General features: G+C 33.8%; 1 protein-coding gene across 6 annotated transcripts in view; it reads right to left on the reverse strand.

Moving 5' to 3' along the window:
• Positions 1-26,267, reverse strand: part of Trpc4 (transient receptor potential cation channel subfamily C member 4) — a 201,953-nt gene that overhangs the window by 85,011 nt on the left and 90,675 nt on the right. For all 6 annotated transcript variants that reach the window (XM_048800872.1, XM_048800871.1, XM_048800870.1 and 3 more), the window contains exon 3: positions 11,818-12,336. In XM_048800872.1, coding sequence (XP_048656829.1) covers positions 11,818-12,336 — 519 coding nt within the window. The remainder of the gene's footprint in view (positions 1-11,817; positions 12,337-26,267) is intronic.

Consider the following 26,267-nt stretch of genomic DNA (forward strand, 5'->3'; position numbering starts at 1 on the left):
ATATATATCTTATTCAGCCTTAAAAAGGAATGAAATTTTGACACAAGCTACATGGGTCAGCTTTGAAGATATTGCACTAAGTAAAATAAGTGAGTCATAAAAAGACAAATACTGCAATATTGCACTTAGATGAAGGTCCTAGAATAGTCAAATTCAGAGACAGAAAGCAGGATGATGGCTAGCAGCATCTGAGGGGAAGGGTAGAGATATGAGTAGTTTTATGTAATAGGTATGGACTTCCAGTTTGGGAAAATGAACAAGTTCTAGAGTCAGATGGTGTTGGTGGTTGTATAGCATATGAATGTATTCAATTGCCTCTTAAATGCCACCAAATGGAGAACTTAAAATGGTAAAGATGGTTCATTTAATATTATGTATGTTTTATCACAAACTATAATATAGTAGTATTTATTATATTTTCATAGAAGGATTTTTAAATTGGTTGATTTATGTATTAGATATCATAAAGTCAGGTGAGATGAGTTTGGAGCATTGGAGCCAAGGAAACTGAGTGACACAAACTAATCCAAGATTCCCTAAAACAGTGCAGGAAAAGGAAGGCTGGAATGATTTGGGAAATATTTAGGAAATATAACTGACAATAAGATAGGCTTTGATGATTGACAAGGGCCCCAATTATTTATGTTCCAAAATTTAGGGGCTTGAAACAACATATTATGATGTTTCACTAGAAATTTCAGCAGGGCATAATTGCTTGGTTTTCCTGTTCTACACAGTATCATGAGAGGTCCCCAAGCATTATCCATCCAGTGAATACCTCAATGAGAGTGACGTGGGGTGTGTTGGGGGAAGATCCAAGACGGCTCCTTTACTAGTCTTGGCTGTGGAGGGATGGTCTACAGAACTGGGCTTAGTCACACTGTAGGTAAGGATTCCCGTGCACTGCTTCCTTAAGCCACCAGTATGGTGGCTTCAGGATAGGTAGACTTCATACATGGCAGCTCAGGGCTCCCAGAGAGCCTAGGTAGAAGCTGTGAAGCTTCTTCTGACAAGCCCTGGGAACCCCAGAAAGTCACTTCTGCTGTATTCTATTGGTTGGTATAGTAGCTAAGGTAATCTGATTCAAGAGGGCATTTCTCAATTTGCAGATATCTCCTCTAACCCAACAAGGTGACAGCCACATAGTGATCATAGATGACTCTTACATACTTCTAAGGTGAATAACTTGAAAGTGCTCCCTACTTAACAGAGATGACAGAGGAAGAACCAGGCATAAAAATAAAGGTAATGAATTCCTCTTGGAACAATAGGAATATGAAGATACTATTAGTTTATATATGCAAATGTGATTAAATATCACAGTAATTTACATAACCCAGTTTTCCAGAATTGTGCATCTAAAGTCTTTATAATCTATTCTTTGTCTTTTTCTGTAATCTCAGCTTCTGCTCCACTCTAACTCATGATTATTTACTTAGTACCTACTATGTTCTAAGAAGCATGACTGCAGGCATTGGGATTGCACTAATAAACAGGTATGTGTAGAGAAAGACAGATAATTAAACACAAAAATTTATTTTGGATTTTGATAATGGCTGTGAATATAAAGAAAATTGTGATGTAAAAGGAAAGAACTGGGTATAAAGGACATGGGAAGAGGATACTAGAGTGGGTGTTCTGGGCGTCTCCAATGAGAAGATGATAATATGATTAGAGACCCAATAAAGGGTCCATCTCCACATGCCAGGCAGAGAGAGAAGCTGACAGAGAGGCCACACGGAGTGGGAATGAAGATAGAACATAGAATAATGAAGGTGCCCTTTCATGTTTAACTCTTTTTTGCTTACATGAGTCTATGTCCTGTCTTGTTCCCACAATCCCTTCTCTGATGTCTTTCCCTCTATGACTCCAAATTTTCCACTGAAACTCACTTCAGACACTTTCTTTTCCAGGAAACCTCCCATAAAAATCTCAGACAAATTAGGAATGATTTTTCTAGGCTTCAAGAGGGTAGTTCTAGGACACTTTATGTGAATCTACACAAAAATACAATTCTAGGTTCTAAGAAACTTCTGGAAGAAATTCATACTTGGCCTACGGCTCACTGTCCTCTCATTTTGTTGTTCTCAGACTTTGGCTCAAAAAAGACACTTTGTAAGCATTTGTGGATTGCACTAAAAGAGAGCAAGCAACTTCGAGGCTGCAAGGCTGCTCCAAGCCTGAGCCCCTGATCCTCTTAAGGAACTTCCTCCTGTGGTCCTTGTCTTTACAGCTGCCAACAAGGTGTCCAGCTGTGCCCCAGGAGTTGAAGAGGAGAATCAGGAAACTGGGGTGGGGGTGTGTGTGAAAAGAAGCTCTGAGGCTACATGTTCCAGAGGTGCCTGGGAAAATCTCTGTACTTAGACAATGCTGTGGGGAGTGACAGCAGTAGAATGTGCATCATTTAACACTGAATTGGTGAGGTAGAAAACGAAAAGCAGGCTTTTCTAAGCCCACAGGGAGCTTAGAACAGGTCAAGGCACAGACAGAGAAAGGCCATAGCTGACTCTTTCTGTTGCTGTTGAGGGCATGCCACAGAAGCTCCTTATTACTAAGGGGAAAAGAGTGTAAACAAAGAATAAAAACATAATCTTGTGTGATTGTTTCTCTGGTTCTACACTACCTGGAAGCCATCTCTAAGCACATAGCTTCAGAACTCGACTTTAGAACTGCTAATCATCAAATTACAGCACAAGTATTATCAACTCTACAGAGTTCTGTAGGTTTCTGTTTCTAAGAATTCAAACATAAGTTAACTGACCTCTATTTAGAAAAATTTGATCTAATATGATGAAAGGAAAATGAGGATGAGTGATAAGTTTTCTTTCATATGTATAACTTATACATATGAATAGTGGGTGTTTCTATTTCAAAGCTACCAAAAGTTTCTTGAGAATGTAATGTTTCCAGTTCATAAATTTCTAAAAGACAAACATATAGGATTTTGTACTTTCTCAGGGAATGTGGGATGGGATAAGTTATGAAGTCCATTACTGCAAAAACTGGCAGCTTTTAATTTTGTGTAGTGATGAATGACAAGGAAAAAAAGCGGGTCACTAAATAATGACCACAGAGAAAATAACCCTGAAATGTAAATGTGAATGTTTGTACAAAAGAAACAAAAGAAATGGTTCTTTATCACTGACAAACTAAATGATCCTATCTGAATAATGGAAACCAGTTAATCTTGCTGCTAGCCCTTGCTTGTCAATCATCAAGGAGTCTGAAGTACCAATTTATGCAGAAAAGCAATTCATTTAAGAACCAAGAGAAGTATTCAGAATACAATGGAATTTTTCAAAGATGTTATTATTAGACTAATGTTTTTTGTTTATGTCTGTGACTAATAAAACTAGTTGAAAAGAGTTGCTTCTACACATTTGTGTCTGGAAAATAGAAGAATGTACTCATCTCTTTGTAAATAAATTACTTAATCCTTTTGTATTTATTTAAAACAATATCAAATATAAGCCATGCTAATGTAAACCTAAGATTTGCTATTTTATGTTGTATAAGAGAAAAATTATCAGTTCCTAATCAGTGTTGTTAAAAATGATAACAATTTTTCAAAGGTTTGAACATACACAATTCAAAATTTAGCTTTAGGAGAAAAAGGAGTCACATTCAGATAAGAATTAGGAGGAAGTGGTTATATGTCATTTAACTAGGTGTAAAGAAACCAATGAGTATTGAATTCCAAGCTCTAAAAACCTAGTGTTAAACGCCTAATGACCTGTCATAGTTCTATCTGTAGGATGACAGGTTCTGAACAGCCATTGCTTTCTCCATTATAAGGTGGCAGACACTGAATGATTGGTCAATAGGAAGGGGATGGGGTGAAGCATTAGGGTTGTCATGTTGACTTTGCCTAGCAAGAGCAGGTGTGTGCACACTCGTGGGGCAAAGAAAGTCAGGGTCTCAGCAATTGGTCAGTGAATGCACTTTGAAAAAAAGCAGGAGAGAAACTAGGAGAATGTTACTTGTAATCCCTTTTATAGTCCTCAGGATTATTTATATTATTTAGTGTAGTTTCATGTATTAAAATCCTCATTTCTGTAAGTACTGCATGTGATAATGAATCCTGGTTATGAGTTGGAGCAGTCAGGTTCAAAGGGCATGCATAATCGATGCAAAAAATATATTTAGAAATGCAAATCAAAAGGGCAAGTTAAAATCAAGCGTGTAGCACACAATGCAAGTTGCTTTCAAAAGACTGTAAGTGGAAAGAGTTAGGGAATGGGATAACCTTAGAACCTGGGATAAAATTTATGCATTAAATTTTTTGGGAAGAATACATATCTTAATATAACGGTTCAGAATGCTGATTATACTAATAGAGTTAAGAGGGATAAATCTTTGATATTCAAAATGGTAATACAATGCATAAGGCACAGATTAATATTTATCACAAATATTAATATATTAAATGATGAACCCAAACTTTCCCTCACTTCATCATTTAATATATTAATATGACAAGTTGCATATGCTGCATGTGCTTAGTCTTTTATTTTGGGGGGTCTGTGAAGTAACAGAAAAACCCAGTGATAAATAATAATAATAATAATAATAATAATAATAATAATAAAAAATAGTAATAAATAGCTACTCTTCATTGGCAAATATGCCAGGAAATATGCTAAGCTGTGGACTTACTTATGATCTTTGCTAGACAACCCATTTTAAAGGTGAGAAAACAAACACAAAATTTGTTCAAGAGTACATTTTTGTTTAGAAGAGGAAAAAAAAATTATATCCAATTCATAGACCACAGACTTTTAATGCAATATTTCATTTCAACCACATAAAGATGAGTTACTTGATACTAATAAAACATGCCCTTAGTTGATCAGAAATTTACGTGGAAGAAGATATGGTTACAGTATATGTACTAGGAATAAATCTTTTCTTTCTCTATGTTCTTGGGCTCCTTATCATCTGACAGGAGAAATATTAATGCATGAGTCCTTCCCTCCCATGGACCTGGAAGGAGCCCTCAGCCACTTCCTGCTGAGTTATTGTTCCATTTCCCAGATCTTCTCCCCACTTTTAAATAGTTTGCTACCAGACTCAGGGGCCTTGTTTTGCAGACAGAGGAAATAAACTAGTGAAAACTCTGATAATCCTGAGATGGGAGCAGGATATGCTTAGGTTGAAAGGAGGTAATCTGGATCTGGGCAGTCATAGAGCAATACAGAAAATCTCAGGCAAGGCAATGAATAAGTAGAAAGAGATGGGGAAACTTGGCAGTTTTGAGAGACACAGATGCTTTCAAAATAGCTTAAAAGATGAAGGAGGCAAAAAAGAAAAACTTGATAAATAATATCAAATCTCATGCAAATGGCACACTGTATGTTAAATAAGAAAACCAAACTAAAAGAAAGTCAGTAGTGACTTAGATAAATGACTCAAAGGTATTTCAGAAGAAAAATCTCAAATAAAGAGGAGACCACAACTACTTTTTCTCATTGTTCTCCTTAGAATTACTCTATTCTCTATATTTCTATAAGAAGTATGTGATTTTCATAGAATAATCATTATAAGACATATCATTAAATAGCTTTCTCCAAAATTATTTACATTCTGATGTGAAATTTACTATCACAACATAAAATTTAGACACCCCAGACTTGAGCAAGAGTAAAAAAGAAGAAAACTAAACGTTTCTAATAAAACCAATAGCTATCAAGGGCCACTTATTGTAATTTGTAGCCAATTTAAAGCTCTTGCTTGGGTGTTGACCAGCCCTTGAATGTACTGTATCTAGCAACACACACAAGGTACTGCAGCAACAGCCAGGAAGCAATCTTGTCATTGATTGCTCTGTGGATTTTTTTGGATGGTGGGGATGGTTAGGGGTATATCCTTGAGGTAGTTTTAAAATTTAAAAAAAATGTACATAGAGTTGTTACTTTCCCTTAACAATTATCCAAAGAACAAGAGATCTTAGCAAGGTTGGTTTCGGGTAGATAAAGAACCAACAAATGGCATTTTTCATTTTTTAGTTTGTTTTCAGTACACAGTTCATAGTATAACCGGTTTGGATTGGAACAGGCAGTTTATTAAACATTATTATGGTTTTTAAAATGCAATTTGAATTTAAAACAATTCTGGCATGATGAACTAATTAGAACAGACTTTATTAAATAACAGAAAGAAAGTTAGGAAATGCAGAAAAGTCTAGCTTGAAGCAGTTTTAAGAAAACACAATTTCCTTTGTTTCTGCTCCATGATAATCATTCACCTGCTCTCCTCAACACCTAAGGCTGTGCTAATGTCACCACCCCCAGGAGTGTTAGTGCTGTGGTACCTTAGCCCCCCTTGTCTCTTCTTTGACAGGAGTCTTATTTCTTCATTTAACATTATGGATTTTTTAATAGCCTAGGAAACAACAAACATTAAATCTTGGGAGGTGTAAAGGAGTTTTACAGAGCTGTAATCACGGAATGTTGGAATCAATTCACCATGCTGTGGAAGGCATGATTGACATGGATACCTTCCCTTTTACTCTTTTATTTTCTCTTTTAATTTACCAACACTGAATAAACAAGTAGGAAGGGTTTGAGTAGAGGGACTGTTTAAATGTTGATTTCTCACTTCTCCAACAATCTATTAATTTATAAGACATGACCCATGTTAGTGCCAAAGTTTAAAGTTAATGCTGCAAAGCTGATGACAAATATTTATGAAAGGGAAAAGTAAGCTAAAAATATGTATGCATGCTGTTTACTACATAGAAGTTATTGTATCAGAATCAGGAAAGCTATTAAGACAGTGAATTGAAGTGCTTTCACACAAAATGATGTATTTCACTTCTTCTCACTATTATTCAACATCTTGGCTACATCGCCTGTGGGGTAATTATTTCCCAATCTTATCAACCATATATAACTGAAACTAGGTAAGATCTTTGCTCTAAAAGTAATATAAGGAATGCATCATTTCAGTGATCTAATAAGCATTAGGCATGAGGAATGACAGAAGGGAAATAATGTTAACTGCCACAAATTCTGCATTTACAAAAATCATGCCAGAAAGCACAGGCGAGTTATTTGTCTAAATCATGTCTTTAGCCACGTCTCTCACCTTTACCTAATACACAGGAGGAGTGCATGCTTCTGGATGTCCCCAGCTCTCCAGCTTCCTTTGAAACTACTCACTTCAATTAATGGCATTAAGATGTAGGTGTTGTTGGCTTCCAATCCTGGTCAAGAGACTTTCCCTGTCCATTTAAGAGTGAGACTAAAAGGATTATTCCTTCACACACACATATGCACGCACATACACACACACACAATTTTAAATGACTAAAAGTGTTTATATTTAATTGGTATATTTACATCCTGGCCCCAATATTTAATGAAGTAACACTGAATATTATTTAATACTGTATAACTCAGATTCCTCACAAAAACAAAACAAAAACATACAGTTCATGTAGCATAGATTCATTTGGTAGTTTAAGTATAACAAACCAAGTTGAAGTTAACTCAGTCCCCCCAAAATACTGATTTGAATTGCTATAAGAATGTTTGTTTTACCAAAATATGATCAATGTAACTCTGACATCATTATTCTAAGCACTAATAAAAATAAGCAGATTCTTCATTCTATACCTGCTGCTTACAAAAATTACACAAAATTAAAATGCAAAAATATTTATGATGTAAAAATAGTGAAAATCTTCATTTGTGGATGGTATTAGAAAAATGCTAGACCAAATTTTGCAATCAAATCCTGACAACATAACTTGTTTTAACATTTCAGTTCATAGAAAGACTACTAATAAGAGGTTAATATAAATTCTAAAACTTAATGAGATTAAAAAGAAAATACTCAGAGAACTTTCCAGAACTGAGAGATTTTGCAATTTCATTTGGGTGTATTCATTATTGAGCACCTTCTACCTGACAGGTGCTGTAGAGTGACTGGTGAACAGGAGTGTTCCTGACACAGCCTAGAGGAGGAGATACAAAACAACTAACCCAGCTAATAAATGGGCAAAGGAACTGAACAGACACTTTACAGAAGAAGAAATATGAATGGTCAACAAATATATGAAAAAGTGTTCAACACATCAAGCAATTATAGAAAGACAAATTAAAACTACATTGAGTATTTATCTCACTCCAGTCAGAATGGCAGCAATCAAGAATACATTGGCAAGGATTTGGGGAAAAGGGTACACTCATACGTTGCTGGTGGGACTGCAAATTGGTGCAACCAATGGCATGGAAATTCCTCAGAAAACTTGGAATGGAGCTACCATTTGACATAGTTATCCCATTCCTCTGTATATGCCCAAAGGACTTAAGAATCAGCATTCTACAGTGATGCAACCATATCAATGTTAATAACAGCTCAATTCACAATATCTAAGCTTTGGAACCAACCTAGGTGCCCTTCAACAGATGAATGTATAAATAAAATGTTGTACATATATGTAATATTACTGAAATATTACTTAGCCATAAGAAAGAATTATTTTATGACAATTGAAAATGGATGGATCTAGGGACTTATCATGCTAAGTAAAATAAACAACAACAACAAAAAACAACCCAAAGGTTAAATGTTTGCTCTGATATGGGGATGCTAACACACAACAAGGGCGGGTGGAGAAGAAAAGTTCGGTAGATTGGACAAAGGGGAATGGAAAGAAGGAAGCAGGAAGCAGGGCTAAGAGGTAGGAAAGACAGTGGAATGATTCTGACACAACTTTCCTGTGTACATATATGAATCCACTACAGTGAATCTCTATATCATGTACAACCACAAGACTGGGATCCTAAATAGAATAAGATGTACTCCATGTTTGTATAATAAATATGTCAAATTATAATCTACTGACATGTATAACTAAAAAGAACAAATTAAAAAAAAGAAGTGCAGTGTGGGCAAGTAGGACTTTATCTCAGGGAGTGTGTGGTAGGGTTTGCTTCACCGAATGTTCCCTGGGTGAGGTGGGATGTGAGAAGAGCTTTAAAGACTGAGCAGGACTTGGCCAATGTGGAGGTTAGTGAGGAGGCACTCCAGAGAGAGCATGGACCAAAGGCAGACCTCAAGCTTGTTTAGACCAAACCGAGGAAAACTTGCAGTAAAAAGGTATAAGACAAGACATCTAGGCTTAAATTTTATTTAAGACACATTATCTCACTAAAAAAAAAATCTTACATCAAATGGTTTAAAATCAATACTTTTTGAATAATTTAGAAAATTTTTTTGTAAAATAGAACTTATGATATCAAAGAATATATATGAAAGTAGAATCGGATTCCTGATCTTTTTATAAGGCTATCCACCAGACAGTGTTACTTTGCTTTGGGAAAACTGTCAGCTCAAGGGTAGCATGTGCTTTGATATTGAATGAAGAACACAACAAAATTATAATAATTTTGTTTTTAAAAAAATTCTTCATTGAACCCTCAAAAGATGAAAGATGAAAATATAAGTATAATGTGTTTATAAAATGATTCTTTTAAAAGATATTAATAATGCTTATTTTCTTGTTACATGTTATATGTTGTTAGCTGTCTTTTATCTTGTTGTATTATTAGGTTCTATCACTCTCCAAAATCACAGCTTCATATTAGTAAAAAAGATACAAACATCTTAAAAGAACTCTTAGAAGTGATCAAATACATTCTTTTGTTTTGCTCTTGACATACCTAACTAGGGATTCGATTTGTGACTTTTTGTTCAACAGTCTTTGAAGTCAAGTTAATTCGTATATTCATGAAGTATAGGGAAGAATTTAAGCAAATGAAGAAAATGTTAAATAGGAATGAACATTTTTAATGGATTGAAAACAAAACAGAGAATAATATATATTCAGCCTTTGTCTCTCCAAATAGTCTATAAACGCTATACGAGCAGGAACATGTCACAGTGCAGTATCAAGTGCCCCATGCACTGCCTAGAATGTGTTCTGTGAAATACATGTTGAAAAGAGTTAATGAAGAAATTAATAAATGAATAGAGTGCATGAAAATGGTTTGTAGGTATGTAAGTAGAAATGAACACTCAAGATATTCATATTAAAACTTCTATCTGGGATATCTTTTGGGGGGAAGGCAGCTTAAATTGATTAAATGCCATAGATGGCATTGGAGTTTATGACTATTTTTTCCTGGGCCTTCACTAAAATCACAGTTTCCAAAGACAAGGTTAAGTCAGCTATGATGGGAGGATGAACATGAGTGTATGCAAAAAAAAAAAAAATAAAGCTGAACTCAATCAAGCACTGTGGTGCTACCAGAGGTACAATAATAGGGAAGCATAGCTGACCACTGCTAGGTTCATTACTTTGTGGATAGAACATCCTGGGAATTTCACTCTGCTTAATATGGGCAGGATAATGTCAACACTGAACACACATATAATAAGGGAACTTTTAAAGAATCATTTTAATCCCTAAGCCCCCTTTTCCAATGAAAACGAAAGGAAGAACATCCTAATAGTTAATAATAGATCTTGAAGAAGATTTGGATAAATTCTGGGGCCCCATCAACATAGTATCTTCAGCTATCAACCGTTAATGACTTTTCACTTTCACATTTAGTCCTTTCAAAATCTTTAACCGCGTGACATTTCATCAGTTTGTCTTACAATGCCATATTAAAGTTATTCAGTTCCTTTAGAATATTAAGTCCTTGAGTCCTAAACACAAGAGCCTAAGAAAAGACTGTCGGCAGGGACTCAAATTAACATTTCTGATTTGCCAGTCAAGAAGCAATGGACAAAAGAATCTGCTGCCTTCATTGTTCAGGGAATATTCATTTCAACTGTTTTCAGGCTCCCATCACAGCTGGATTAGCTCAAAGAGTCAAAGAACTATAAGAAGAACTCAAGGAAGCAAATTAAGTTTTCCTGATCCTCAAGTATTTAGTGAGGAGTAATAGACAAAGCAGGCAGGAATTACATTAAATAATCAAGTCCAAGTTCAAAAGCAATTGAGCACATTTTTAAACAGGAGTCTCTTTCCTTTCTTTCTCTCTTTTCATCTTACACAGTATTTTTTTCTGGCTATTGTTTTGAAACAGATATTACTGTCATTCAAGAATGAATAAAGACTCAATATTTTTTGAAGATAAAAATAAATAGTTTTTGAGAATTCACACACAAATTGTGGTGGAAACATAAAGCAATAATGCTGGGTGGAAAATGTAACAGGTTTGAGGTTCCTTGGTTAAATATTTCAAATTTATGTAAATTTCATGAGAAAATTTGTAATATTTCTACAGGTCTTTAACTCCTTATTCCTGACAAATCAATCAACTAAGAAATGACAGATGTTTCATCTAATGTTGGATTAAAGGCTTTTCCTTGAATAACTTCTAATAATGTATTTTATTAATATTTCAAAATTTTCTAGAGTCTTCCCACAATCTACACATCTTACAGATCCCATGGACCTGAGAGGAAAAAAATTCAAGTAGATCCATATATTTGAAATACTATGAATATTAAGTCCATTAAGTGAGAAAACTCAAAGAGCTGTACATGTGACCCTGTAAAATTATAAGTGGTCCAGCGAGAACTCCCGCAATCTGGAGATTCTGAAATTCATTAGCTTCTCATTTTATTACAAGTAAGTGTGTATATTTTAACACAGATGCCCCAAATCATTACCGTTTATCAAACCACTTATTACCACCCTTCAATGTGAAGATAATTATTAGTCCAGCAAACAGTAGATGTCATCCACTTACAGGTGAATAGAAAAAAATAATATAATACTCAAAACTAAATCATGAATAGCAGTTTGCTTCACTGGGAATAGACTCTATGGCACTTTGATAGAGTGGCAACACTCACCTCTTTCTGACGGTACTTAATGGCCAATTTTAGTCTTGCAAGATCATTTCCACTTTGTTCTTCAATCAGACTATTGTCATCTCGGTAATTAAGAATGATTTCCAGTTCTCTGGAACTTCTTGTCTGATCCAAGAGGTCCTTAGCAAATTGCTTGCACTGTCTTGACAGCTCCTCATACTCGGACTTGAATTCATTTTCCACCTTACTCAGTTCCTGAAGCTCCCAGCTTAACTGAAAGGCTGTGAGGAAAGGATCTTCGCTTGACAGTGCAATAAGAGAGGGGCTGGCCAAGGCCTTGTAGATGTTGAGTCTGGAACGTGAGTGACGGAGGCTGTCCACGTCTGAACTGGAGACACATTCAACACAGTTACAGCGGACCTCATGGGGTCGGGGCACCGAAACACCTTTCTGGACCAAAAGTTTTATTATCTCATAATTATTTGTATGGGCTGCCAAAATGATGGGTGTAATGTCCGGAGTGAATTCAGAGAACTGCTTATCAAGAAGTATGGGAGGCACCTGGAAAAAGAAGGAAACAGAAATATTGAATATTTATTCATTTGTTCAAGCTTGTGAATTTCAAACAGCATACAGGAACAAGGTTGAACAAGGCTCATAAATCTTCTGCTGAGTTTTTGCAGGAGAGATATGTCTTTTTTTTCCCTCCCCCCCACCAAAAAAAAGACAAGAAAGAAGTAGAAGAAAAAATAACTTTCAAATATAAGGGCACATCATTTTTTTCATTCTTTCTATAATGTGAATTCTGACCTTTCTTGAAAGCTTAATGTTGGTGGCTATGGAAACTTTTTACTTGATGGAAGACTTTCTTACTCCCAACTTATTTGCTTTGCTTTGCTTTTCTGGAGAGGTTAATTTCTTAAATAATCAAGAAATATCCGGAAAAAATCAAATAGTTTAAAACAAGATGCTCCTCTTGTAATTTCTCAGTGCAATTTTCTTCATTCATTTGATTTTTTTTTTTACTGTCTTCACCTCTGCTGGTGATTAAGGGTGGCTGGGCAGAAATAAATAGACTAGCCTCAGGCTGTGTCTTTACATCTTTCTCTTTGGGGCATGATTTCCAGATGAGAAATCTCCATTGATAACATTATTGTTTCATTGGTTATGAACAAACAAAGAATTTGGTCATCATTGTGAATTCTTGTTGTGGGCCAGCCCTGGGCTGTGTGTGAGGTATGAGCATTTGAGTATATGGGAGGACTGGCCTGATGTTGCATGCTCTTTGGGCGTGCAACACAAGTGGGCACTTTCCTCTCGCTCTGCCTTTGATCCCACACAGTACCTGAGATGGGTGTGACTTGCCAAAATGTCAATCAATCTACTGACCATAAGACATCAGGAAGCTAGACTCAACCCCCTGAAACCTGACCCTTTGCCTTATTTTTAAAGAACATTCCATCAAACCTCCCTTTGTGCCCCTTCTATAAAAATAAAAAATCCAGATGCAAGCTCTCTCTTTCCAATGGACCCCTAAGGTTGAGAGCTGTCCTGGAATTTGAAAAGGTATTTCTATGTGCTTATGTGCTTTCTTCGCAGTTTTCTCAGTTATTGATGTAGCCAGATTTTGTGAACCCAGCATAGGTCACTAGCCCAGCTAGCTGGAGATAAATTCTCACTGAATCAGGTCACTAAAATGTTTATGTATGGTTGCCCTTTGGTTATATTCTAAGGATGGAGATGATGAATATAATAACATCCATTGTTTACTAAGAATCTTTTGGGTACATTAACCCTCACCTTTCATTATTCATGTTTTATAGATAGTGTTCCTTGGTAAGTAAGTGAAGACATGTGATTTGAGCCCAGGTCCACCTGTCTGACAGGCAAAACTGTGTATATCGCACTGTATTCTTGCTGTAGTATTGTAGGTTTAATATTTATTCTTGCTGGCACAGTTACAGAGTCTTCTATGAAAATAAAGGCTACATAAAGACAAATTCAGTGCGGCAGAAACAACGAAGGCATGTGTCACATTAAAACATATGAAATGTGAAGGAGAGCACAGAGAGATTAACAGAACAACAACCATGCCCAGAAAAATGACATTCATAAGGAAGCTTCTATTACGCCACCTTCAAGTAGAGGGGAAATTTTTACATGTGATTAAAAATATGTTTTTAATTCACCTCACCATTTAAAATATCCATTTGTTTTCTAAGAAACACTACATAAAGATTGAAGGGATGAAGTAATCTTTTAAAAGTTATTTTAAGATATATGTAATTAATTGACAGTGATGATAGTAAAAACCACTATTTTAAAAACGTTTATTAGTAGAGGAATGAGAATGCCTGTTGAGATAGAATTTTGCATTTATGTGTGGGATCAGTACATACTTACGCCTTATTAAGTATTTATCATTCATTTTAAAGATAATATGAATTGAAATTTAATTATGCATTCATTATAAAGAGAAAGATTACATTAATCAAAATCAAACTACAGGTAATTTTCAATTAAATAAACATTATGTATTTTTTGTAGTAGACATTTAGGAAAAACAAAACAATTTCAGTGAGTTTCTATGATAGACACATATTTAAATGACAGATATAATTAGAAGGAGTATTCAAGATTCAGTATAATTTCATTCTAGGTTTGTATTTTTTTATGCTGTCAACAATTTGAAATTTATTAACCATGAAATTCAGCTTTGCAGTATATTGCAGGAAATTTTATGGAGAAAATAAGCATGATATGACCATCTTGAAAAATGCATTTTTCATAAATGTGTCAGTGTCATAGTATTAGAGACACAGCGACATAATGGTTTAAATATATGAGAATATTCAAGAATTTTGTTTGTGAGTTTTAATACTCCATAAATCATGGTGAGTTTAATTTTTTTGAAAGATGTGACTACCTTGAATTGTATCTTTCATATGGAACTTCAATTTTGAAGATAATTTTTGAATGGCATTATTTTATAGGTCCATAGCATAAATATAATTTATTGGCCCATAGGTGATTATTTTTATGTTATATAATTTTAATTATTTTAGAAATGTGGTCTAAATTAAACATTATACGTTGTCTTTAGCACTAATTAACCAGAACTCGGCAGGACAGAGATGACAGGACACTGGGAACAGTTAGCTTTATCTTTACTCCACCTGAGGCTCTGCTGGGACTGTGGTGCAGATGAGTAGGCAAACATTAGTGTTTATCTAGGTCCCAGAAGATAGGCTTGGTTCCTCTCCATTCCATTAAGACAGTAATAATAGTATAAAAGCACTCAGTGTCCTTACCAAGCCACCCCTTCTGCAATCCTCACTGCTATGTTTTACCTGTGGTTTGTCCCTCAAAGGGTCATGTGTTGGAGCCTTAATCAGGCTGTCTTGAGAGGTTGTGGGACCTGTAGGAGTTAGGGCTTAGTGGAAGGTGATTAGGTCACTAGTGCACAACATTCTCGAGTGAAATTAATGTTTCTCTCAAAAGACGAGGTTAGTTTTCTTGAAACTAGACTAGGTCTCATGAGAGTGAGCTATGCCTTGCAGGGTTGAACTGGTATCATGAAATTGAGTTGTTAGAAAGCAAGTCAACGTCCCCTCTGCCTCACTCATATGTGCCCTTTCTGAATGGGGCTATTTCCCCTTCCACTTCTACCCCATGAGTTGATGCAGCCTGATGCACTCCAGAGTAGATGCTAGAACCATAATTTTAAACTTCTCTCACCCAGAACTGTGAGCCAAATATATCTTTTTTTTTTTTTACACATATCCATCCTCAGGTATTTTGTTATAGCAACACAAAATGTACCTTCCATTCTTCTGCATATAAAATGTGCCTTTTCTCATTTTTATTACTGAATTTTGATTCATTCTTTAATTTAGAAAACATATTGATTCATTGCTTTAATTATTAATTTTATATTTGTTATTATTAATTTTATATTTGTTATTAAATATATACATTCAGGAAAATGCATAAATATTAACATATAAATAATACAATTTTTAATGTTACTTTATCTAGCATATTTTGAAGGATAAATTAAATATTAGAATAGTTATAAACAGGAAAAGAAGCCTGGTAACTATTATATTTTGAACAAGAATTAAAACAATGGAAAAGAAAAAGCTGTGATTGCCCTCTGATTAACCCTGTAGACATGAGGTTCTGAGTTCAATCTTGAGCACTATAAAAAAGGGGGGTTCACAGTGTGATGATTCATTACATTCATACAATAGGTATGTATGATATAATAATGGCTAAAAAGGGTAGTCAGCATTTACATCTCCTTAAATCTTTTTTTTTTTTCTTTTGGTACTGGGGATGGAACCCAGGGGTGCTGAACTACTGAACCACTTCTCCAAAATTTTCTATTTTTTATTTTGAGACAAGGTCTCCCTGAATTGCTTACAGCCTTGCTAAATTCCTGAGGCAGACCTTGAATTTAATGATCCTCAGGTTTCCAAGCCTCTGGGATTACAGGAGGGTATCACCATGCCCAGCCCATATCCTTAAAGCTTTTAAAAGTCTTATTAACAGGTGATAATTGTATATATTTATGTGATACAGTTTACTGACATTGGCACTTTTTACTGACATTCTGCTGAAGGTTTTACTGCCCTCTTAAACTACCTTCAGCCATGGGTAATGGGCAGTATTGAAGGAATAGAGCTGACAGCAAAACACAGTGACTCAGAGACAACTGCAGTGGAGACATTTATAAGAAGGTTATCTACTTTCCTACATACTAAAAACTCAGTAATTTAAAGATGTCTTAAAGCATAAGGTATTTAATCTCAAAATCATTTGGGAAACCTGGAAAACTGCTTTTTGCCCTTTTCTCATGCTTCATTTTCAATCGGGTCTACTCTCCCTCATTCCCTGTCCTGTGCTTTGTTTAGCATCTTCAATATGAAACCCTCTTTCCTTTTGTTTCTCTATTGCTACACATTAAGAGAATTTTTATAACATTTGAAATACATAAGTCATGGTTGGTGATCAGTAATTATTACCAAAAAATTGTTTTAATAAAAACACATCTTTTTTTTAATTTTCAAAATTTCAAATTTTCCATTTGGCTTAATGAAGGACAGATGCAATTATCAGGAGCATAACTTTGTACGTGAAAATCACATTATGCTTGACTTATTTTAGCTAAAATAGAATCTACAGATATAGAAGAATTATACCCAGGCAAACACACATGTATAAAAATACATACATTACCAATAAACAAACAATACATCTCAATAATTTTTTACAAATTCTAGTTATTAAATTACATATTCCATCCAGTTATCTTATTTTAAAAAGAATCCTGAAATCCGATACTTGCCTCTGTTTTTATTGAATTAGCATTTGTTTAACATTTCTCAACTTTGCCATATTATTAGTTATATTACTACCTGAATCATTGTAATGTCAGATAGTATTAAAATTATTGACATACATGAGGAATATATTAACTCATGAACAAAAATATAGTAGTTTTTTTGGTTACAATATACATGTTTGAACTATTCAAACTGAAGAATAAAATTTTAGAAGCAAAATTTGTCTCAAAGTGACATTTATCCAATTTGAAGGTATTCATTTTCTTAAATTCAGTATTTATCAAAATATGTTGTATTGATAAAAATAAATTTATTTCCATAATATCATATGGTGTATTTAAGGTGTTAAGAAAAATAATCCATATTCTAACCTGGCTCTTTTCATCATTAGCTGTATTACATGTGAAAGACTCTTAAAATCTTTATTATATGCAAAATAATATCCCTTCTAACATGAAAGTTTTATGAGTCAAATACCTTTTTTATATTCCAGCTGATAGCACAATAATGGAAACTATGTTAAACATGCAGTTTTTCAAGTACTCAGTAAAATTTTGTTGAATTCTGAGTTTCATTTTGTTTTTAGCTTTAATTTTTTTAATCTGATGTATCAAGAGCATAGTTGTAAAACCTCAGAATTATAAATATTAAATTTATCTCTCATAGATGCAGATGTTTGACTAATTCAAACCAACATAAGACAGTTTCAACTGAAAATTGTATTTTAAATTCATTTAACAGCAGTTATTTAGAATATTAGAAATTTATACACACACAAATACAGACATTGAAACATGAACTCCTTGCACAAAATAATGAGTGTCTACTATATGAATGAATAAATCAGTAAATTAATGAATAAATAAAAGAATGGACGGATGAATAAATTAGGTTGCAATATTATTTAAACAAACAACTGTATTATTTTAGGACTAAATATCTGTTTCAAAGGCAAAACAGGGGCTGGGCTTGTGGCTTAGCAGTAGAACACTCGCCTAGCACATGTGAGGCTCTGGTTTCAATCCTCAGCGCCACATAAAAATAATTAAATAAAATGAAGGTATTGTGTTCAACTACAACTAAAAAAATAAATATTTAAAAAAAAAGACAAAACAGCTTGCAAATTTTTACTTATGAAGAAAAGAAACTCCCTGATATTAGCAGGGTTAAGGGTTTACCAGTATGCTCACAATTGGTCGGAAACAGCAAAGATTCTTGTGTTTTCTGCTATTTCTTACTAGTTGCAACCTTAAATTTGCTCAGAGTTTGATCTGACACTTGGTGAAACCTTGATCCAGAAAATAATTATAAAAAGCAGTTTAAAAGGAATTGGCCACCGTTCCATACATATTGCTCTCATTCCAGGGTTCTTAAATATTTGTGTGTTGTGCACTCCTTTGGAAATCTGAGGCAGCTCTTGGACCCTAATTCAGAAAGACTACTATTTCTAAGCAAAATGCATATATTATAGTGTATTTAAAAAACACACATGATGTAGTAACAAATATACTTATCTATTAATTTGTTCAATAAAACCTTAGTGGAAGGAAATTAGACTAATTTTGAAGTATACCTAACATAAAATAAATATATCAGTGATAAGAAAATACTTATGATTTCTACTACTGACCAAGGTATATGCACTGTCATTAAAGTGAAGCTTTGGGCCTATATTTGTAATGGAAATGAATTATATATTTTATTTAGAAGTTAGTAAAAATAGATATGTACTACTTCTCATCCTATTTCATAGATATGTTTGGTATTTACGTCTCACATCTCTAAAAAGCTCTTCAAGTCTTATTAAATTGCAATTAGAAGACTCAAGTGGGGTTTTTAACTAGAAAGCACTAACCCAGACAGCTGATTTTTTAAAAATATTTTTTTAGTTGTAGATAGACATAATGCCTTTATTTTGTTGATTTATTTTTATGTAGTGCTGAGGATGGAACCCAGTGCCTCACAGATGTGAGGCAAGTGCTCTACCGCTGAACCACAGCCTCAGCTCAAGATAGCTAATTTTTAAGAGCAGCGAGTAGAAAATTACAAAGATCCTCTAGAAAGAAAAGAAAGCTTTATATTTGAATTTTTAAAAATAATGTGTTTCTCTTTGCTGAAAGAGAATATTCTATGATTACAAATATTCTAGAATATCAAGGGACACCCCCTAAACAGGTTTACTTCATTCAGGCAAAGATCCAGAAGGCTTATCATGTAAATAAAATAATTTTAAGGAGAAATGAAGAGCAAATGGACAAAAGGAAATATTTAGGCATAAAAAAGAAATTTCAATTCTAAAGCAATAATGGGTCTGTAGAGATTTCACCAGGTTTTTGATTAAAATAATGAAATCAATGACATACAATTAGACACAACCTGGTGAAATCCCAAACTTTCAAGATACAAAAGTAAAAACAATATACTTAAGTCATCAGAGATACAGAATGAGTAAAAACAGAAATGGAACTGACATCAAACATTGTATCTGTCTCCATAACTTTCCTATGTTCATATATGAATACATGACCATTGAAACTCCACATCATGTACAACTACAAAAATGGGAAGTTATACTTCATGTATATATAGTATGTCAAAATACACTCCAGTGTCATGTATATCTAAAAAGAACAAATAAAAAATTCTGCAAGATCATGTGATTGCATCTACAGATAACTGTCAGTAAAAGAGTGGGACTCAAGAATTCCACATCCAGCCAACTTATCATCCTCCTATTAAGATGTTTTATAAGACACTGCTGGCTGTGCTAGAATTCAGAATGGGTATAATTCAGAAGGTATATCCCTACATATTCTATAGAAGCAAATATCCCAGAAGGTATTATAACCAAATGTATGTGAACACTTCTAGATAGGTGGAGAAAAAAGGAGAAATAATATCAAGCAATAAATCTTGCAATGTCCAGAGATATCTGGAACGTTCATTTATATTTTGCCTGGGGTCTAGGAAGATAGATGATAAGTAAGGATACTGGAAGCAGAAAAGCATGTTGAAAAATAATATCTTACAATATTTTGGAATTCAGTTTTCAACAATTTCACTTAAATCTAGGAATTTGTGGGTAGGGTGCAAGGTTGGAGAATAAGGAAACAAAATATTTTTCAATTTTACTGAATCTCTTATGTACAAGAAAAATTTTCAGTGGATGTATAGCCTTTCTTTCAATTTGAGACAATAGGCTTATTTACACTAGTGTAATAATAGATATCATTGGTTTATAATTTCTATATTTTTATAATTATATCAGTTTTCTCCTTTACTTTTTGATTCTTGATGAGTCAGTAAGTAACTAGAATCTGGATACTAATAAAGAAATTTTCTTCTAAATAAAAAGGATCGAAAACAAAATGACGTTTATTATAAAATTCTCTAGAATGAGGACCATTACTTGCTGACATTTTGAAATCTGAAAAGAATAAACCACAGCATTGAGAGTGAACACACTTTTAGCGTTTACTTCAGAAATGCACTTTTTAATTTTTATGATATTCTTAACTATAATTCATTACAACATATATTTTTAAATGTGATAATATTGTACATGAAAAGGTATTTAAGAAATTCACCATTTTTCCTAAATATTATAAGGATTATTTACTAAAAACTAATAGCAAAACTCATAATAAAGAGTGAAAACATTTCCCATTAATATTAGAAATTTTAAGAAAACTTCAGCTAGAAAAAAAAAGGATGAAATCCTGTTCTTGGGCTGGGGATATAGCTCAGTTGGTAGGCTTCTTGCCTTGCTTGCACTAGGCCCTGGGTTCAATCCCTAACACTCCCCCCCCCCAAAAAAAAAAATCTGTTCTTTGCAGCAACATGGATTAACTTGGAAGACATAATGTTAAGTGAAATAATTCAAGCAAAGAAAGACAAATGCCTTATAATCTCACACATACAATCTAAAAGGCTGATGTCATAGAAGTAATAAGTAGAATAGTGTTTATCAGAGATTAGGGAAAGTGGAGGTAGGAGAGAGATGGAAGATGGGTGTGACTGGTCAGTAGGTGCAAAGTTGGTTAGGAAGAATAGCTTTTGGTGTTCTATTGCACAGTAGTGTGAGGACAGCTAGTAACATCATAGTGTATATTATAAAACATAAAGAGATGCTTTTGAATGTTCTCAATGGAAAGAAATGTTAAATGTTTGAGGTGGTAGATATGCTAACTTTGCTGATTTGATCATAAACAATACATACATGAACAGAAAAATCACACTTTACCCTCTTTATATGTACAATTATCATGTGTCAAAACAAAATGAAGCATAAAAAATTAGACCAGAAATTCTGCAACTGCTAGAAGAGGCTCAACACTCCAATAATTTGGTGCAGGAAGTGACTTTCTTAACAAAACCAAGAAATCAAAATGAAAAACGAAAATCAATAAGTGGGATGGTACCAAATTAAAAACTTCTGAATAGCAAAGGAAACAAGAGAACAAAAATAAAACCTACAGAATAGAAGATTTTTTGTAGTTACTCCCTGACAAGGGATTAATATGCAGAATACATAAATAACTCAAAACATTTAACACTAAAAAAACAAACAACCCAATCAATAAATGGGCAAAAGAACTAATCAGACTCTTCTCAAAAGAAGAAATACAAATGGCCAATAAATGTATGAAAAACATTTCATCATCTCTAACAATCAGGGAAATGCAAATCAAAACTAGATTGAGATTTCATCTCATTCTAGTTAGAATGTCAATCATCAAGAATACAAGTAATAAATTCTGGCAGGGATGTTGAGGAAAAGCTACATACATTTGGGTACAACCACTTTGGAAAGCAGTATGAGATTAAAGACTAGGAATGGAACCACTATATGACCCAGCTATCGAACTCCTTGGTATTTAACCTAAAGAAGTAAAATTAGCATACCATGGTGATATAGCACATCAATTTTGATAGCAGTGCAATTCACAAGTTATGGAACAAGTTATAGCCAAGTTATGGAACCAATTCCAGAGGCCATCAACAGATGGTTGATGGATAAAGAAAATATGGCATATATACACAATGGAGTTTTACTCAGCCATAAAGAAGAATGAAATTATGTCATTTGCTGATAAATGTATTTAACTGGGGAACATCATGTGAAATGAAATAAATAAGACTCAGAAAGTCAAGCATTGAATGCCCTCTCAGAAGTAGAAGTCAGAACAAAATAAGGAGAAAAGGGGGAATGGATGATACCATAGAAATAGAAGGTAGATTGTAAGAGGATTGAGGAGTGATTGGAAAACCTCGGGATTGTGGAATGGAATTGACCAAATTATGCAACTACATATATTAATATGTCACAGTGAATTTCACCTTCATCTATAAAGCACCAATGAAAAGAAAAGTATAAATAAATAGAAGATCAGAAAAGTAGAGGAGGGGAAACCAGGGAGGAAGGAGGGGAGGAAAATAGGAAGAAGTGGAGCAAATTATAATGCATGCATGTATGATTATGTCAACATGAAACACAGTATTATGTATAACTAAAATGCATTAATAAAAACATTAAAAATGAATTAAGACAAATCTGTTTCTGTTTAACAGATTACATAGTTAAAACCTTTGAAAAGCCAAGAAGAGAGAGTCTAAGTTAGAAGTATTATTAAGGTATAATAAAACATGTATACAAAAAATCCATATCTTTCTCTTCGTTAGCAAGTTGTAAGTGAAAATAATTGCATGTACAGTTTAAAAAAGTGGTTATTATTAACAATGACAGTTTACAATAGTTATGAATAAATATGGATATTAAAAGAGAAACTGTATATACCATCATTTTTGTAATGATAGAAAAAATAAAACCTACTAGAAGAAAAACTAAAGCCCTATCCTGGGCATAAAATAAAATCCAGAAATGAGGAACATGTTATGTTTCTGGAAAAGAAGATTAAATATCATAATTATGTCAATTTTCTTAAAAGATATGTTAATTTAATATCATTTAATTGAAATATTGTATTCATTTTTATTGAGAACAAAATTAACTTATATATTAATATGGAACACTATATCCAAAAATGGTTAAAAATTATGAAAATTGTAAGATCCAAAAACAGCAAGAAATATGAATCCCCTGAATAGAATTTTGATCAGAATAATAATTCTTCTTTTGATTATCTGTGAAAAAGTGGAATAGCTATTCAATTGGAAATGTAGCTGATTTGTTAAATGGCACTGAGACAATTTTCCACACAAACAAAATTAGGTCTCTCTCACTTCATGATAGTACATTTGAGATGGAGTAATTATTTAAATGTTAAAAAACAAAAAGCAATACCATTTTAGAAAAGAGTAGTTGTATAGGCCAGGGTTGGGGGAAACTCTTAAAGCTAGATTTGAAACAGAATGGAAAACTCTGTATGTCATACCATTCTTGAGAAAAATGGCCAAAGATACCACATAAACTAACAAAGAAAGTAAAATATTTGCAACCTGTAAAATATACTTAATAATTCTACTGCACAAAGAGAACTTATCAATCTAATAGAAAACTAGAAGCAACCCAATGGATAACTAGACAATTATAAACAGGTATTTTACAGAAGAACAGCCAAGGGTCAGAAGCACAAAACCAATGATCCTTTTTTCATTCACAGTGAAGAAAAGGAAAATTAAAGCACAAAAATTCAATTGTTTGCCATCAAATTGCCAAATTTGAAGAGCTATGGAGATAGGTACTTTCATTCACTAAAAGTTAGAGAAATGTAGAATGTTACAGCCTTGTGGAGAGTACCTGGTACTTATATGAATCCTGAGATCCACATTCTCACTTCTGGGAACACTTTCTACATAAGACACAGAGAGAATAGTTTCTTACACAGCTAGCCCTCATCCCCAAATTCTACTTCCACAGATTCAATCAACCACATATAGAAACCATTTGGAAAAAAAAAATGTCTCAGTGGGGCTGGGGTTGTAGCTCAGTGGTAGAGCGCTTGCCTAGCATGTGTGAGGCACTGGGTTCAGTTCTCAGCACCACATATACATAAGTAAAATAAAGGTCCATTTACAACTAAAAATATATTTAAAAAAATGCCTCTGTTGAATATGTTCAGGTCTTTTTTTCTTATCATTATTCACTAAAGAATTCAGTGTGATTATTTACATAACATTTATTTGCATTAAGTATTATAAGTAATCTAAAGATAAATTAAATGGAAGGACATGTGTAGTTAATCTTCAAATGCTATACCCTTTACATAAGGGACTTGAGCATGTATGGATTTTGGTATACAAGTGCATCTTGGAACAATGGATATTAAAAGAGAACTGTATATACCACCATTGTTTGTAATGATAGAAATTGGACATTACCTACTTGTTTTTAAAAAGTGAAACAGTTGAACATATCCCTGTATAAACTATTATGTTTGCATGAAATATTTGAAGTAAAAAGAATGTTGTGTGTATCATTATGAAAGGATGCTCTCAGGTCTCATTTTGTCATGCTGGAGAGTTGTAGCATAATTATTTACATAAAGGCTTCTTTTTTTAGGTTCATTAAACACTGGTTGATAATCTATTTAACATCAGACACTGTCCTTGATATTCTCTCATTAGACCTTAACTACTTTTTTTTTTGGTGAACAAATACCTCTGTATGCAGGTTGAACCTGTATATTCAAATGTACTTGGCACCACATCCCAGTGTACATCCAAAAGCCTGATCATTTCAGCATCAAACTCACCACTCACAAATCTCTTGTTGCATTGTGCCTTTTCCTTCCCACTTACCCAATGATACTATTCAGATATTACATTTCCTATGATGCCTTTTGGCAGAGTTGAACCGTTAAGCTGCCTGTTTTGTCATCCATGGAGGTAGTGGGAAAAAAGTTCCACAGAAGAGAGCATACCTATTTTCAGAAAATAAGTTTGTGAGAATAATAAGGACAGCAAGAACATACTGCACAATTCTTGATTCCTGTTTCTCCATTAAGGCTTTTGTTATAAAATACTTTTAATTTTACCCCAACTTTGGGTAGTAATGCATCTAGTATAAGTACTAATGACAACAATGATGGCCAATTTCCATTTTTGTGAAGTTTATATTCATTTTAAATTGCATTGGCTATATCTTTTTATTATAAGTCTATTCAAAGTCTACTTTGAATTAAAAATCCCAGTATAGAAATACATTTATTTATTTGAAAAAGTACATGAAGCATGCAATAAACAACTCCAGAACAACATAGGAGTCAGACTTAGTTCAGAAATACGATGCATACTTGAATCAAATGAACGAGGATAGAGAAGAAACTATTTTAACTTCATTGATGCTATACATGCAAACAGGCCGGGAGATTGATGATGACAATGGAATCAATAGCTGACATGTAAACACATCATGTGGTTTGCCCTGTGCTAGGACCTTGTGCCTCAGTTTAGTCAATCCTCAAAATGATTTTTGGAGGTAAGAATTATATTCTTCATATGAGTGAGAATGACACATCTTAGAGAAGTTAAATACTCGTCTGTGGTACACAGAAACCCATGCAGCCTAACTCCAGATTCTACATTCTTCAAAAGACTATCTGTCTTAAGGCAAAGCAGCTGTGACAATCTGAGAACAGCTCAGGTAACAAGAGTAAGAGGCTCTGCAGTACAGCCCGCCCCCACGGTAGTTAGCTCTGTGAAAATGACAGAGCCAATTAATGTCTCTGCATTTCCATTTTCCTGTTTTCAAATATAGACTTTTTTCATTATGGAGCAAGAATTGGTGAAGCACATATCAAAGACTTCTCCAAGTTAATTCCCACGGGGTTGTGGTAAAGATTAAATGTGAAAGCATGTTGTACTCTATATAAATCACTTAATAACAGGGAGATGCTAGTGTTACGTGACAATCCTAGGATTGTTTGGAAAAAGAGCAGAAACTGTCTTGTTCAGTTTTGCCAGATTCATTTGTTTCTCCTCACATAAACACAGTCCCAATTATAGTGTTTGATTCATCTGAAAGGTAGAACAATAATTTCCTGACAGGCCAGTTTCGTAAGAGTAGATGTCAAGATTTGGAATGTGTGCTTTTTGTTACTGAAAATATAAGCTGTGTATCTTCTGAAATGCCATGTGCTTCTTTATTGTGAACAGCTATAGATACATCCTGAATAATAACTA

This window comes from Marmota marmota, unplaced genomic scaffold (genome assembly GCF_001458135.2).
Source record: "Marmota marmota marmota unplaced genomic scaffold, marMar, whole genome shotgun sequence".
In the NCBI taxonomy this organism is placed as follows: Eukaryota; Metazoa; Chordata; class Mammalia; order Rodentia; family Sciuridae; genus Marmota; species Marmota marmota.